Below are 12,305 nucleotides of genomic sequence, written 5' to 3'. Positions count from 1 at the left end.
GACAGGAGGGAGAGCGGGCGGTGAGAGGCGTGGGGGTGAGAGGACATGGGGCGGTGATGGGCCCAGGGCAGTTGGGAGAGCCAGCGCGGGCCCCGGGGCTGATGGGAGGTGACGCTGGGTGGCGAAGGCCCAGGGGGTGGCGGGAGGGACAGCGCAGACCTCGGGGTGTGACAGGACACCGGGCAGCGACAGACCTGGGGGGTGACAGGACAGCAGGCTGCTGGAACCCCCTCCCCTAAGGGCCACTCGGCATTAGGGCAACGAGGGCGGGGCTGCCACACCCACATGATGCAGGTCTTTCTTCATAATGTGCTGAGCATATAAGAGGACCATGACACCGCGTGCTGCAGTAGGCGCCATCCCAGAGCAGGCACCGCCTGGCCCCAACCATGTCCTGTGTCCACTACAAGTTCTTCTCCAGGCTGAACTATGATACGGTCACCTTCAGCGGCCTCCACATCACCCTGCGCGACCTCAAGCGCCAGATCATGGGCCGCGAGAAGCTGAAGGCGACCAGGAGCGACCTGCAGATCTCCAACGCCCAGACCAAAGAAGGTGCGTGGGGGCGGCGGGCGCGGGGCCTCGGGGACCAGTGCGGAGCTGCACCCCGGCGGGGAGCTGCATTGCAGGGGGGAGCAGCACCCCAGTAGGGAGTTGCACCCCAGCGGGGACCTGCACCACTGTGGAAAGCGACAACCCGCAGGGGCCCTGCACCACCTGCCCCGGCGCCCCCAGGGACCCTGGCACCACCTGCCAGACGGTGGGCTGGCCCCGCTGGTAGGTGACGGTGTGGAGCCGGGCAGGCTCACCGGACACCGGCAGCCCTGGGGCAGAGGGCAGCACACAGGCACTGACCGGTGGCGGCATGGCCGTGGTGGTGAAGCGCATGTCGGACACCTCCGATGCCGTCGGCAGCTGCAGAGGGAACCTCTCTGTTGGGGGAAGCAAAGAGGGGTGGTGGGGTGAGCTACTGGTGGGCAGAGCCCCTTGGGGGGTTACCCGGAGGGCAGGAGCACCACGAGGAGCAGGAGCCTGCTGCTGTACCTGCCATGGCGGCGGGTCAGTGTGGGGTTTGTCTGGGGCAAAGAGTGTTCTGGGGTTCTGTCCCCATGGCGATCATTCCACCAGCACCTGCCTCAGCCAGCCCTGCCAGGGTTTCATTTCTCATGCCACAGCAACTGCCCGTCTCAATGACGTCCCATCCTGCTGATGGTTGCCTGTCCTCAATGCTCATTTCTCAACCCGGTGAGGGTTTCCCATCCCCACGGTAACTTTCCATAATGGAGATCTAGTAACAGAAGCAATGCTAACCTAAGCGAAAAGAAAACAGGATTTTAAATATCAGTGGAATATCTGCCCATGGAGTCATGTTCTGCAAAGGCAGAAGTCCCTTCAAAAAGCCTGTGCCTCCTTTTAATTTGATCTGCATTTGTTGAGTGTGTTGAGACGATAAAAGTCGGTGTTACCTATAAAAGGTTGCTTTTCTCTCTGTAAAGGGATTCTCTGAAGTGCTGTGTAATGACATACTGATATACGTTCTTACAAACTGACTACTGCTTTTTTCTGTACTGATGTTGTTTTCAGAATACACAGATGATGACGCCCTGATTCCGAGGAACTCCTCGGTAATTGTCAGAAGGATCCCTGCTGGAGGAGTTAAAGCTACCAGCAGAACCTCTGTTACGTGAGTATCCGTAAAGCGGTGTAGTCTTTGCTAGGGGGTTCAGTGAGGTCACTGGTTTAATGGATATTAGTTTACCAGTGGCGTTCCAACTGCATCTCCCTTGTTAAAGCGGCTGTTAGTTTTTGTTGTCCTGGGGTAGGTTTCAATGGACCTGTCCCAAAGCAGACTGACCTTTTTAGGCCTGCTGGGACATGGGCTTCAGGCTCCAACAACGGTAACTTCTAAGATGATTCTGTTGGGTTTGTTCTTGGGCTTGATTGTTCTGAGACCCGAGCTGTAGATGCTGTTTCCTCCAGGTGGAGAGATGCCTTATGCTATGGGCTTGCTTGTATTGCTTTCAGAGTAAAGACAGATACGCACCGTAGTGTACGCTTAGAATTAGTTCCCATCCCAGAGGAGCCCGATTGTCAGTGTTTGGCTATTTCCTGCATTTGCGGGAGGAGGCAGGATATGGCAGGTACTCTGAGGCCCCAGATCTGGGGTGTATTGGTTGAGATTACAGCTACTCAAACGTGATCCTGCCTACAGGATTGTTGTGGTCATTTTGGGATTTGGGTATTTTTTTTTTAGTTGCACTGAATGTGAGAATTTGAGAATGAGAACAGTTTATGTGTATGAATAGATGGCCACATTCACTAGATTATCCGAACAATGTCCTGATGGGCAGGTTTTATAACCTGTTTCACTGCTTGATGTGGGGCACAAGTGCTCTATTTTAAGCTCTGATCACCTTCCTTTCTTTCTCCTTCCAGAAGTCGAACGGAGCCAGTGAGCGGAACACCAAAAGCAGTATGTAAAAGCACAGGGTCACACCTTTTTCTGCACACTGCACTGAATTCTGAACAACGTAGCCTTGTATGAAATTTTCCAAACAGTAGCTTCATATAATTTCTTCCAGTAAAACATAGCCTATGCTGCAAAGACAATGGATTTGATTCAGCATAGTAAGAACTGCGTAATGCCATCATTTGCACAGTTCTAATGGGACTATTGGTATTTGTGCCCAGTCACGCATTGTATTTCATCCTGAATATGCGAGGCTATTTCCTGAATGGCTTTGTGTTGTACAGATAAGGTACGATTGGTTATAGGCGATGTAGGTTCAAGGTTTGCACAACTGGACGTGGTGCCGTGCTCTCCATCTGTCTGTCTACAGCTAGTAACGTGTCTGTTGGCGTAGCTGCTTGTGCGCTTTGTGTTTCTTGCAATGAAAATGCTCCGGAGTGTATTTTTGCCATTTTCACCTTGTATCACTTAGCTTCTGTTTTTGCTTGCTTTGCCCAACGGTTTTTGAAAACGTTCATAAAAAACACCGAGAAACCATTGTTGTTAAACTTGGTACTGTTTCTGGCTTTGACGTGGGGGTTCAAACAAAAACTAAAACTGACATACGCCCTACGTTCTGAGGACAGTTCTGGGCAGCTAAACGAGTCCTTTCCGTGCCTTTGAATACCTGGGTATTTGTTCCTGGAACTGTTTAATTGCAGTGATATTGTTTGGGCTCCTCCAAGTACATGAATGTCTTTAACAGATTGCCCTGAATGTAAATATCGTTGCTACACAAAGTGGTATTCTAAAGTTCTGCATTTGCTCTTCCCGCTTTCTCTGATGCAGCAGCTTCATCTAATAGCTTGTCTGCAAATGAAAATACCTGAAACCCAGTGTACAAATTTTGGCGCAAGGTTAGAGCCTGGGGCCTTTGTGGGGCATTTTTCATCAGGCTGGAAAACACTGTCCTTCTGCTGCTGAAATATAAATAAGTAACAGAAGGAAATGCTTGACTGGTAATAGCCTGGATTTTGATTTAGTCTTCTGTTCAGTTTCTTTAGTTCTCTTTAGTTTCTGATTAGTCTTCCGTTTGAAATGGCAGTTCATACATTGACTGTCGATTCTGGATTTTGGATTATTTGGGGGTTGTTGGTTGTCGAGTCGTGTCCCCGCCCCTCCCCAGTTCTTCTGCAGTATTGCCTTAGGGTGGCAAACAAGTTTCATGGAGATGTTGGTTCTAACTGACTGGTTGGAGGGACTGGCAGGAAATACTTCAGTAGAAATATAAAGGAAACAAAAAAAGACCCAGGGCTGGAGGGCCGTGGAAGGTGGCCGTTGGGCAAACGTGCTGAACAGTACATCAGTTACCCTTCCTGACCCATTTGACAAGGTTCCCTCTCTGAGATACTCTGGAGCAACAAGCTGATCTCAAGCGGGTCTGGTTAGTCTAGTTTCTTCTCATTAACCGCACGGGCACTCTTAAGCTGGCGTAGCTTTGGACTTTGCCTTGAGCAAATGCAAATGACACGAGGTCGGAAATGCCTCTTGCAGTCACACTCGGAGCGCATCGTGCAGACTTTCAGACTACGGTAGAGGTTAACTATTGCTATGTTTGGACTGTACAACTTGAATATGTGTTTAATTTTTTGTGAACAGATGGATGACTCCTCTGCATCTGCTTCTCTGTCCCAGCTTATTCAGGTATATCTATATTCTTACCAAATACTTCAAAAAAAAAAGAAAAAAAAGTGTTTGCTTCATATTTTTAAATCTTGCACTGTGATCCAGAGCTGTATAACTGTAGTAATGCGAACAAGGCTTTACTTTAATTCTTAATAATGTCAAGTATTTATGTTAACCTTAAAATGTGTGTATGCTTTGATCCTCTCCTGTAAAGAGCAGTTGCCACTTTGGGGAGATAGAAGGGGAGAACCTTACCAGCACCAACGTCACGTTGCACTAGTGCTCATCTTCAAGACACAAAGGAGAAGCACTTCAGAGGCTGTTTGCCCTGTTTCATACATTCCGTTAGTTCTGCTTTGGGGAGGAGCGCTATTTTTACAGAAGCATGTCACTGGCTGTAAGGGACGGACATTCCAGGGGGTGTGGAGCAGCCAAATTAGAGGCGTGCCTGGAACACGGACAATTGCAGGGCTATTTCTGAATTTCTAGTCCTCAGAGCTGCAGATCCATTCTTTGACCGCTGCACAATTTCATCAGCTGTCGTATAGATACAGTGGGGAACACAATCTGATTTCCTTGAACGCAGACTGTGTACGCTGTGATTATGTCCCTAACCGTGTCTAGGAACACACCCGTGCCTGTGTGTGGCATGCTGGCGGAGGTGACCTTCTGGAACTCCTGCCACGCCGCGTTTTGCTGTGGAGCTGCTGGCGGTTTTTGCCCGGGAATGTGTAACTTTGGCTGGGAAAGCACTAGTCATTGCGCCTTGTGAGAAGGCGTAGTGCTAGCCAATTCAGTGCCTGGGCTTTAAAGTTACAAAGCTCAGAGAAGGCAGGGCCTAAGGCAAAGGAGCTCGTTCTTTCTTCTGAAAAGAAAGGCTGGAGTTCATTCCCAAGACAGAGAAACCTCTCCCCACTAGCCACTTCTTCCCTCTCTCACCACAGACATGAAACTGTGGACACGTGGCAAAAACATCGGAAAAAATAATTCATTTGGAAGGTAGCCACCAGAAGAAACTGGTCTGCATTAGTGCTGTCCCTAAACGTGTCCTTGGTTCTGTAAACTTAGGTGAAGTTTTACTCTAAAATGTGAGAAGCCGTCCAAGAGGTGCACACATTGAAGCTTTTGAGAACATTGAAGTATTTCAGAACAATACAGGAACAACACCTCAGAGCAGCTCAAAACTGTGACTTACTCTACCCTCTTTAGCGCAGACTGGCTCAGCAGGGAGTCAATGTGTTGTAAAAAGTCCTCTGGTTTATTACTGCTATGTACGAAATGCCATATTTGAACTTTCGCCTATCCCTAGAAATGTTTTGTGGGTTTTGAATGCGTCTTGTACATCTCTTGGGTTCAAGCAAATCAGTCAAGTGTCTGTGAAGTTTTCTGTCACGGTTAATGGAAATGATTTCATAGGTGTCGATCTGCATTATGTTACAGTTGAGGAAAAACTGTGTATAGGAAACAACCATTTAATAAAATGCTGAAAGTAGTTGGTTGCTCTTGCGAAGGAATGCACCTAAAAGCAAAGACAGGAGTGGCTGATCTGAAGGCTTGGTGCTGGACGGTCCAAAGAATGTACAGTCCCTCCCTTAGACCCTGCTGGTATCTGCACTAGTGTGTAATTAAAACGTTTGAACAAATAGTACTTCAAAAACCAAGAAATCAGCTGGTTTCCTTCATATGAAGATCTAGTTCTGCGTAAGGCTTGTATTACAATTTGCATGGTAAAAGGACACGGCCAGCTGGAGAAACCTGCAGGTTTTGCTTACCGTAGTTAGCTCACTTAACACGAAGAAGTTAGCAGGGGCTCTAAAGTGTTTCTAACGTGTGTGTCGACTAACGGCCTGTTACACAGACTGCCAGTCTGGCTGAAGCCAGCGCTTCCGAAGAAGACAAAATAAAAGCGATGATGATACAGTCTTGCCGTGCATATGATCCAATCAAGTAAGTGTTGATAACGCCAGATCTGTTCCCCAACGATTACGGAGGAATGCTAGAGATGGTTGCTTTAACAAGAGAGACACATGCACCCCTTTTTCTTTTTCTCCCAAAAACCTTCTAGTTACATGAAGAACAGCCTGGGTCTACCTCCGCCATCATATACTTGCTTTCGTTGTGGAAAACCTGGCCACTATATAAAGAACTGCCCAACAAACGGGGTAAGGTTGGGGGGGGACTTCTGGTGATACTTCGGTTTTGTTTTTTACCTTGGCAGTGAGGTAACAGATACATGAACACGCATATTAAGATGTGTTTCTCTTGGGGTGAAATAGAGAGGTTACATGGCAAAGTTGCAAAGCCCTTCAAAATTCAAGGGACACCTGCAATTACCAAGGCAAAATTTTCTTTTTTCCAGGCCACCACAACAAACATAGCCAGAGATCTTTCTCTGTCAACTTTCATGCATATTTTTCTGTATTTCAATATGACTGGAAATTTATTTTGGGTTTGAACCCTTCCTAAAGACACTTCACAGGTTTTAGTATTTCGTACAAAACCAGGATGTTTCTGCTGGCCCCATCTATTGGATATCTGCCTGGTGTAATGACACAAGCCTCTGGCTGAGCGTCCCTGCCATTTAACAACAGTCACGGAGATGTCATTTTAAGTGTGGGTCTTGAGATACGCCTGCATTTCTTTTCCTACCAGGACAAGACTTTTGAGCCTGTTCCCAGAATTAGGAGGAGCACGGGCATTCCAAGGAGTTTCATGGTGGAGGTGAAAGATCCCAACACAAAGGGTGCTATGCTGACCAGCACGGGAAAATATGCCATACCAATTATTAATGCGTAAGTATGGGACTAACGGGACTGACCCAGGAGCGAAGGAGAGGAACCGTGCGTCGATGCCTGGGCGGCAATGCAGCCGAGTGGGCCAGCACCTCTAGTTACGGGGGAGGAAGCACTGGCATTGCATCTTAACCTTAACACCCGTGATACTTTCTAATCCCAAGGCCCTAAAATAAGACGCTCCTCCTGTTCATGCCCCTGGAAGCTGCTTAAACTTGTGGCGTGCTAAGAATCAGTATTTCTGCAAAAGGTTTCCGAGGTGTTTGCAGTGGAGTCGTTCTCTTTGAAAGCGCGTTTTGCTTCTCTCTGATGCTGCAAAGGCTCCTTGCAAAAGTTAACAAGTTGCTGTGGGAGTGAGGTTTCCTCCCCCTCTGACTTTTATCACCTCCCCTGTTTGAAAGAGGCTGCAGTTCTCCTGTTGCTATAAACTAAGAAAATACTACTGTGTGCTGACAAGAGCGGCTGCTCTAAAATGCACTCGGTGGCACTTCTGGTGTTCTGCCATGGACCTCCTTTGGTAGAAGCTCTAACATAGACTTCTTCCATTTCCAAAACTTCATTACTCGGAGACTGACTTGATCCTCAGCCTGCCATTTACTTTTACCCTCTGGCAACAGAGGAGAGGTGGGATTCATTTCACACGATTTCTAGCTGTCAAAAAATTATTTGCCTAGTCTGAGCTGATTCCTCCATTGACCCAATGAATGGGAGAGGTCTGCAGCAGGAAAATTGTTCCCCCTCCCTCTTCTCATCCTGTGGCTGTAGAAAAGGACTTTCAACTAGCGGCCTACGTTTTAGAAGGCTAATGTGGAGTGAGAAGAATTCCACCTGTTCTCTTCCCCTGAGAAAAGCCAAAGCTTGGAAAAGTTCTCCTTGACCCACCTTTAACTTTTTGCTCTCTCCTTCCCCACCCCCTCCAGGGAAGCTTATGCCAGAGGAAAGAAGGAAAAGCCTCCCTTTCTACCAGAAGAGCCGGCCTCCTCCTCCCCCTCCGATGAGCCTATTCCAGATGAGCTCCTGTGTCCCCTTTGTAAAGATATAATGACCGACGCAGCTGTTATTCCCTGCTGTGGAAACAGTTATTGTGACGAATGTAAGTGTGACCCCATGGCTGTTAATTCAAAACATCACCTCTGATCCTCTGAAAGCAGAAACAGGAGATCAGGAAATTACTGTCTCACCGGTTCTATGTAGTACTTAAGCCCAGCCTGAATAGGAAAGGACTCTTCTCCTATAAAGGGCAAAAGAAAGGCCAAAAGCTTTTTCCTCCTTTTTATGTATCTCGTTAAATCCCCTTCGCACGTGGAAGGACGAGTATGAGAAGAGGGCGTAACTGCGCCGGTGATGACACTATTAGATAGCGAATGCATTTCGTTTGTCCACAGCCCTTTCCCTCCTACAAAATTACAGAGCCAACGCTGGTGACTTCCTGTGGTCTGCAGCAATCGGGTACTTGGGCATTTAATGCACATTCTCCTCCACGGGAGAGTTGGCTGAAACCTTCAGAACTCAAACCCGCTAACGGGTTTTTGAGGTCTCTTTTATTCACTAGCCCTGAGGTTGGTGACTTCTCACTGTACTAGAGAGTGGAAAAAAGCTGAGTCAAGACATCAAGACACCGCCTACTCCACACCTCCAGATGTTACAGGAGTGAAACATCAGGGCTGTACCGTTATTGGCTGCATACTAGAAAATTATTAGGCTACTGAACTTGAGCTTCATGTTCCCAATTCAAGATCATCTTCACCCATTAATCATATACATGGTTTTCTAACTGATGAGAACCCCAAAAATGTCCTTAGTTTGGCTAAAATCTATTTTGATGCCTCTAATTGCACACAGGTATTAGAACAGCGTTACTGGATTCTGAGGATCATACCTGCCCAACGTGTCATCAGAGCGATGTTTCTCCTGATGCTTTAGCTGCCAACAAGATCCTACGCCAGGTAACGTGATGGCTTTTCCGTGAACTGCTTGTAAGAGAAGTCTATTCCTGAAAAGCTGAAAGGGAAGAAAACATGAATCGACAGCTCCTGAAGCAGGGCTAAATTGGACAAGGCTACATTTATTTACTCCTCCAATGCATGATCCCTTGTTACAGAAGCTTACAACTCCTTAGAGACAGTCTGGCAAATTCAGGTCACAGTTTTAACGTGATTGCCTCCCTTTCAAATTCGGTGTTGACACTGAAGTGCTTTAAATACAGACACCCTGAGTTACCAGTCATTAATGCCGGCGCTTAATGCGATGTGTTCCTACCCCTGCCTGCTGATTTATTTTAGGATTGATAGCATTTACAGGAATAGGCGAGTGATGTTCCTCTGTGGAGCCTTTTGTTTGTGTGTCTCCTGAAGTTTCCTATCCCCTTTTTGTCCGTGTTTTTCTGCCTCTAGGCTGTGAACAACTTCGAAAATGGAACTGGCTACCCTCGGCAGCAGCAGCCGCAGCAGCCGCCACCGCCACCACCTCCACCACCACTCCTGACTGTCGGGCCTCCCGCCGCGCTGGTGACGGCCGCTAACCTTTCTAAACCTTCCTCTCAGCCAATCAGCGGGTTGTTGGAGGAGAAGGTTAGTTTGATTTCAGCATAGGCACTGATCCTTGTCTTTTAGCAGAGCTTCGTTTCCAACTCTTTCCAACCGTTTTTTGCCAAGGGCCGTCAGGTTCCACTACTAAGACAAGCAGCACTGCCGAGTCGTCTGGGCCCCCAAGGACAATCAATACCCACAACGGGTAAGTAACGCTAACTTTAGAATTCCTTTAAAAGTCTTATCTTCAGATAAACTGAATGGGATTTTTTTCTTTTTCCCTCCCCACTGCAACAGGTCATCCAGTGAGAGCCACTACAATTCGCTCAGCAGGTGGCAGATCAGGCTGGGAACTGTAAGTGTCCCACAGAAATTCAATGCATTACTACCGGTAACTGTACTACTACTCCTGGTTAAAGGAGGCCGTAACACGTAACTCCTGCAACAGCTGATTTGCAATGAATAAGTACGCACAGGTAGTTGTGGAGAACACAAGCGGTAATTAATTTTGAAATGGCTTACTTTGAATTGCCTTTAACAAAGGGATCTGTGCTTGCACTAAGATTATTTAAAATAAAACATCAGCACAGGACTGACAAGGGGACTGCCGAAAACAAACACTTTCTGGGGAACCGTAATGACATACGAAAATTAAATATAATTATAGGATCAAGTGGAAAGCCAGGCTAGAAACTTGGAAGCAGAAACTTTACATGCTAACAAGTTCTTCAATTTGCAGCAGCATCATTACATAAACACATGGAGAGAGGATAAAAAAAAACCACCCCAAACCAAACAAAGCAAACCAAATTTGAGAGGAAAAAAGTTGGGGAGTGTGACCCTTTTTTCTTTCTTTTTCTGTGTGGTTTTTTTTCAGGTCCAAGTCTCCCTGCAGTGCTTCATCTTACTGTAGAAGTTCATATACCTACACCAAGTCAAGATCCAGTTCTTCCCCCACTCACTCCTACTCTCGATCATTCAGTCGTTCCCAGTCTCGTTCCTCCCCGCGATCGCCGCCGTATCCAAGAAGAGGCAAAGGGAAGAGTCGTAACTATCGCTCCAGGTCAAGGTCACGCGGCTCTCACCATTCAAGGCTAAGGTCACCCCCGCACAGAAGATACCATTCACGGTCAAGGTCTCCGGTGTTTAGGGGCCAGTCTCCAACTAAACGGACTCTACCTCAAGGGGAAGGAGAAAGGGAGTGTTTTAACAGGTCCAGAGAGGTTCCACCATATGATAGGAAAGCTTACGAGGGCAGATCCCGTGACTGGAGGGATCCATTTGAAAAGGAAAGATACAGAGAACGGCGAGGGAACTCTAGGCACCGGAGTGAGAAGTTTTACAAGGGCTATGCTGTTGGCTGTCAACCTCCACCTCCACAAAACCGAGAAGACTTTTCTCCAGGTAGGTTTGGTCCACCTGGCACCAGACGAGAGAATTTGCCATGTGCTCAGGGACGTAGGCAGGATTATCCTGGTGGGCAGAGGCACAGAAACCATCATACAGCTGGAAATTGCCCTGAAAAACCATGTGGAAGAGAGAGCCGTGGCATCAAAGATCCTGAAACATCAAAAAAGAAAGAGGTGGAAAAACCACTGGGAGACAAGAAAGGCAATAAAGATAAAAAGCACCGGAATGAAGGATTTCCAAATGCTGAGTTGTTGGAAGGTGCGAGAAAACCAAGAGAGGCAGCTGCAGCAGAAGGTGTTACAGCGGACTCTGTCTTCAGGCTCCCAAGCAGAGACGATGCCACCCCTGTGAGAAATGAGCCAATGGAAACAGAGTCTAGTGCTTTCAGACTGGGGTCTGAAAAGGAGGAAGAAGAGAAGGATAAGCCAAAAGCAAAGACTGACAAGGCCAAGCGGAAAGTAGAAGTGGCTCTTCCTCCTAAGACGGACAATACAGTAAAACCAGCTGAAGGTTCCAACGAGAAGGTGGACACGGGTCGTGACAAATCTCCTCGACTGGAACCTCCTGCGAAAAAGGCAAAGGAGGACTAGCCAAAGTCAGGCAGTGTTAAAACACCTTCCTCTTGAAAGGATGAGGGTGTTTTGATGCTGTCCTGCAGCGAGTAGTTGCTAGTTGGGAGGATAGAAGGGGAGTGCCTTATCAGCCAAGTTAGAGCCATTTCTGGAATACGGGCAATTGCATGGCTATTGTTCTCTTTGTTTACTCGCACCTGTATAAACACAAATCGCATGTTCATCAATAAAGTTAACACTCTTTTAGCCTCGTGTGTTCCCTGGCATGTCTGTGTTACATTTCTAACTAGTGTCTCACCATGAGCTCACAGAGATGTCTCAAAAATGATTAGGAAAAAAGAAAAATAATACTCCTGGAGTAGGAGGGGAGACTCAGTGTTAGTTAGAACTAATTAAAGTCAATGAAAGACAAAGCACAGCCATTCCCTTCTTGTTTGCTCTGACTGTACCTGCTTTGGGTTGTGGGTAGGCATAGGCAGGGTGGAAGCCTTGCATCTCTCTTGACGAGTCCTCTCTCTCTCCTTCTCCCCGTGAAAGCAGAATGCACATTAACTATGCACACTAACAGGCGTATAAAGAAAAGCTAGGGCCCTGGGGCCATTGCCACTGCCTAATTCTCTTACTATCCCGTTGTTTACCGATTTATGTTCTGGAATTACTAAATTTGGTACTAGAGCAAACCTTACACAACTCATACTCTTTGCGGGGGAAAAGATACACTCACCTTCCCGTTGTGACACTAATGGGTATAGCTTTCCCTCTGCCAGCTGGAAGCGTGCTGACTTCCCACAGTGCTTTACTGGCTCAGGACTCGACAGCTGCAAAGTATTAGATGAGACCTAGTTTTACATGAACAGAGGAGAAAACA

The 12,305-nt window shown here is 47.3% G+C and overlaps 2 protein-coding genes across 2 annotated transcripts; both read left to right on the top strand.

Moving 5' to 3' along the window:
• The first annotated feature begins 389 nt into the window (after positions 1 to 389).
• Positions 390 to 9,764, top strand: LOC135311282 (E3 ubiquitin-protein ligase RBBP6-like). Its single transcript, XM_064440409.1, has 11 exons — positions 390 to 555; positions 1,585 to 1,684; positions 2,437 to 2,473; positions 4,109 to 4,153; positions 5,994 to 6,082; positions 6,201 to 6,297; positions 6,788 to 6,927; positions 7,848 to 8,020; positions 8,770 to 8,873; positions 9,321 to 9,497; positions 9,753 to 9,764. Exons 1-11 carry the CDS (start codon positions 390 to 392, stop codon positions 9,762 to 9,764), a joined length of 1,140 nt encoding a protein of 379 aa, XP_064296479.1.
• Positions 9,765 to 9,832: 68 nt separating this feature from the next.
• LOC135311281 (E3 ubiquitin-protein ligase RBBP6-like) lies at positions 9,833 to 11,510 on the top strand. Its single transcript, XM_064440408.1, is given in 3 exon segments — positions 9,833 to 9,846; positions 10,333 to 11,401; positions 11,403 to 11,510. Coding segments are annotated over 3 exon segments (1,191 nt in total).
• Positions 11,511 to 12,305: the final 795 nt, after the last annotated feature.

Source organism: Phalacrocorax carbo, unplaced genomic scaffold (assembly GCF_963921805.1).
Source record: "Phalacrocorax carbo unplaced genomic scaffold, bPhaCar2.1 SCAFFOLD_36, whole genome shotgun sequence".
Lineage (NCBI taxonomy): Eukaryota > Metazoa > Chordata > Aves > Suliformes > Phalacrocoracidae > Phalacrocorax > Phalacrocorax carbo.
The sequence above is the reverse complement of the archived record's forward strand: the minus strand, read 5'-3'. Positions and strand labels throughout refer to the sequence as shown.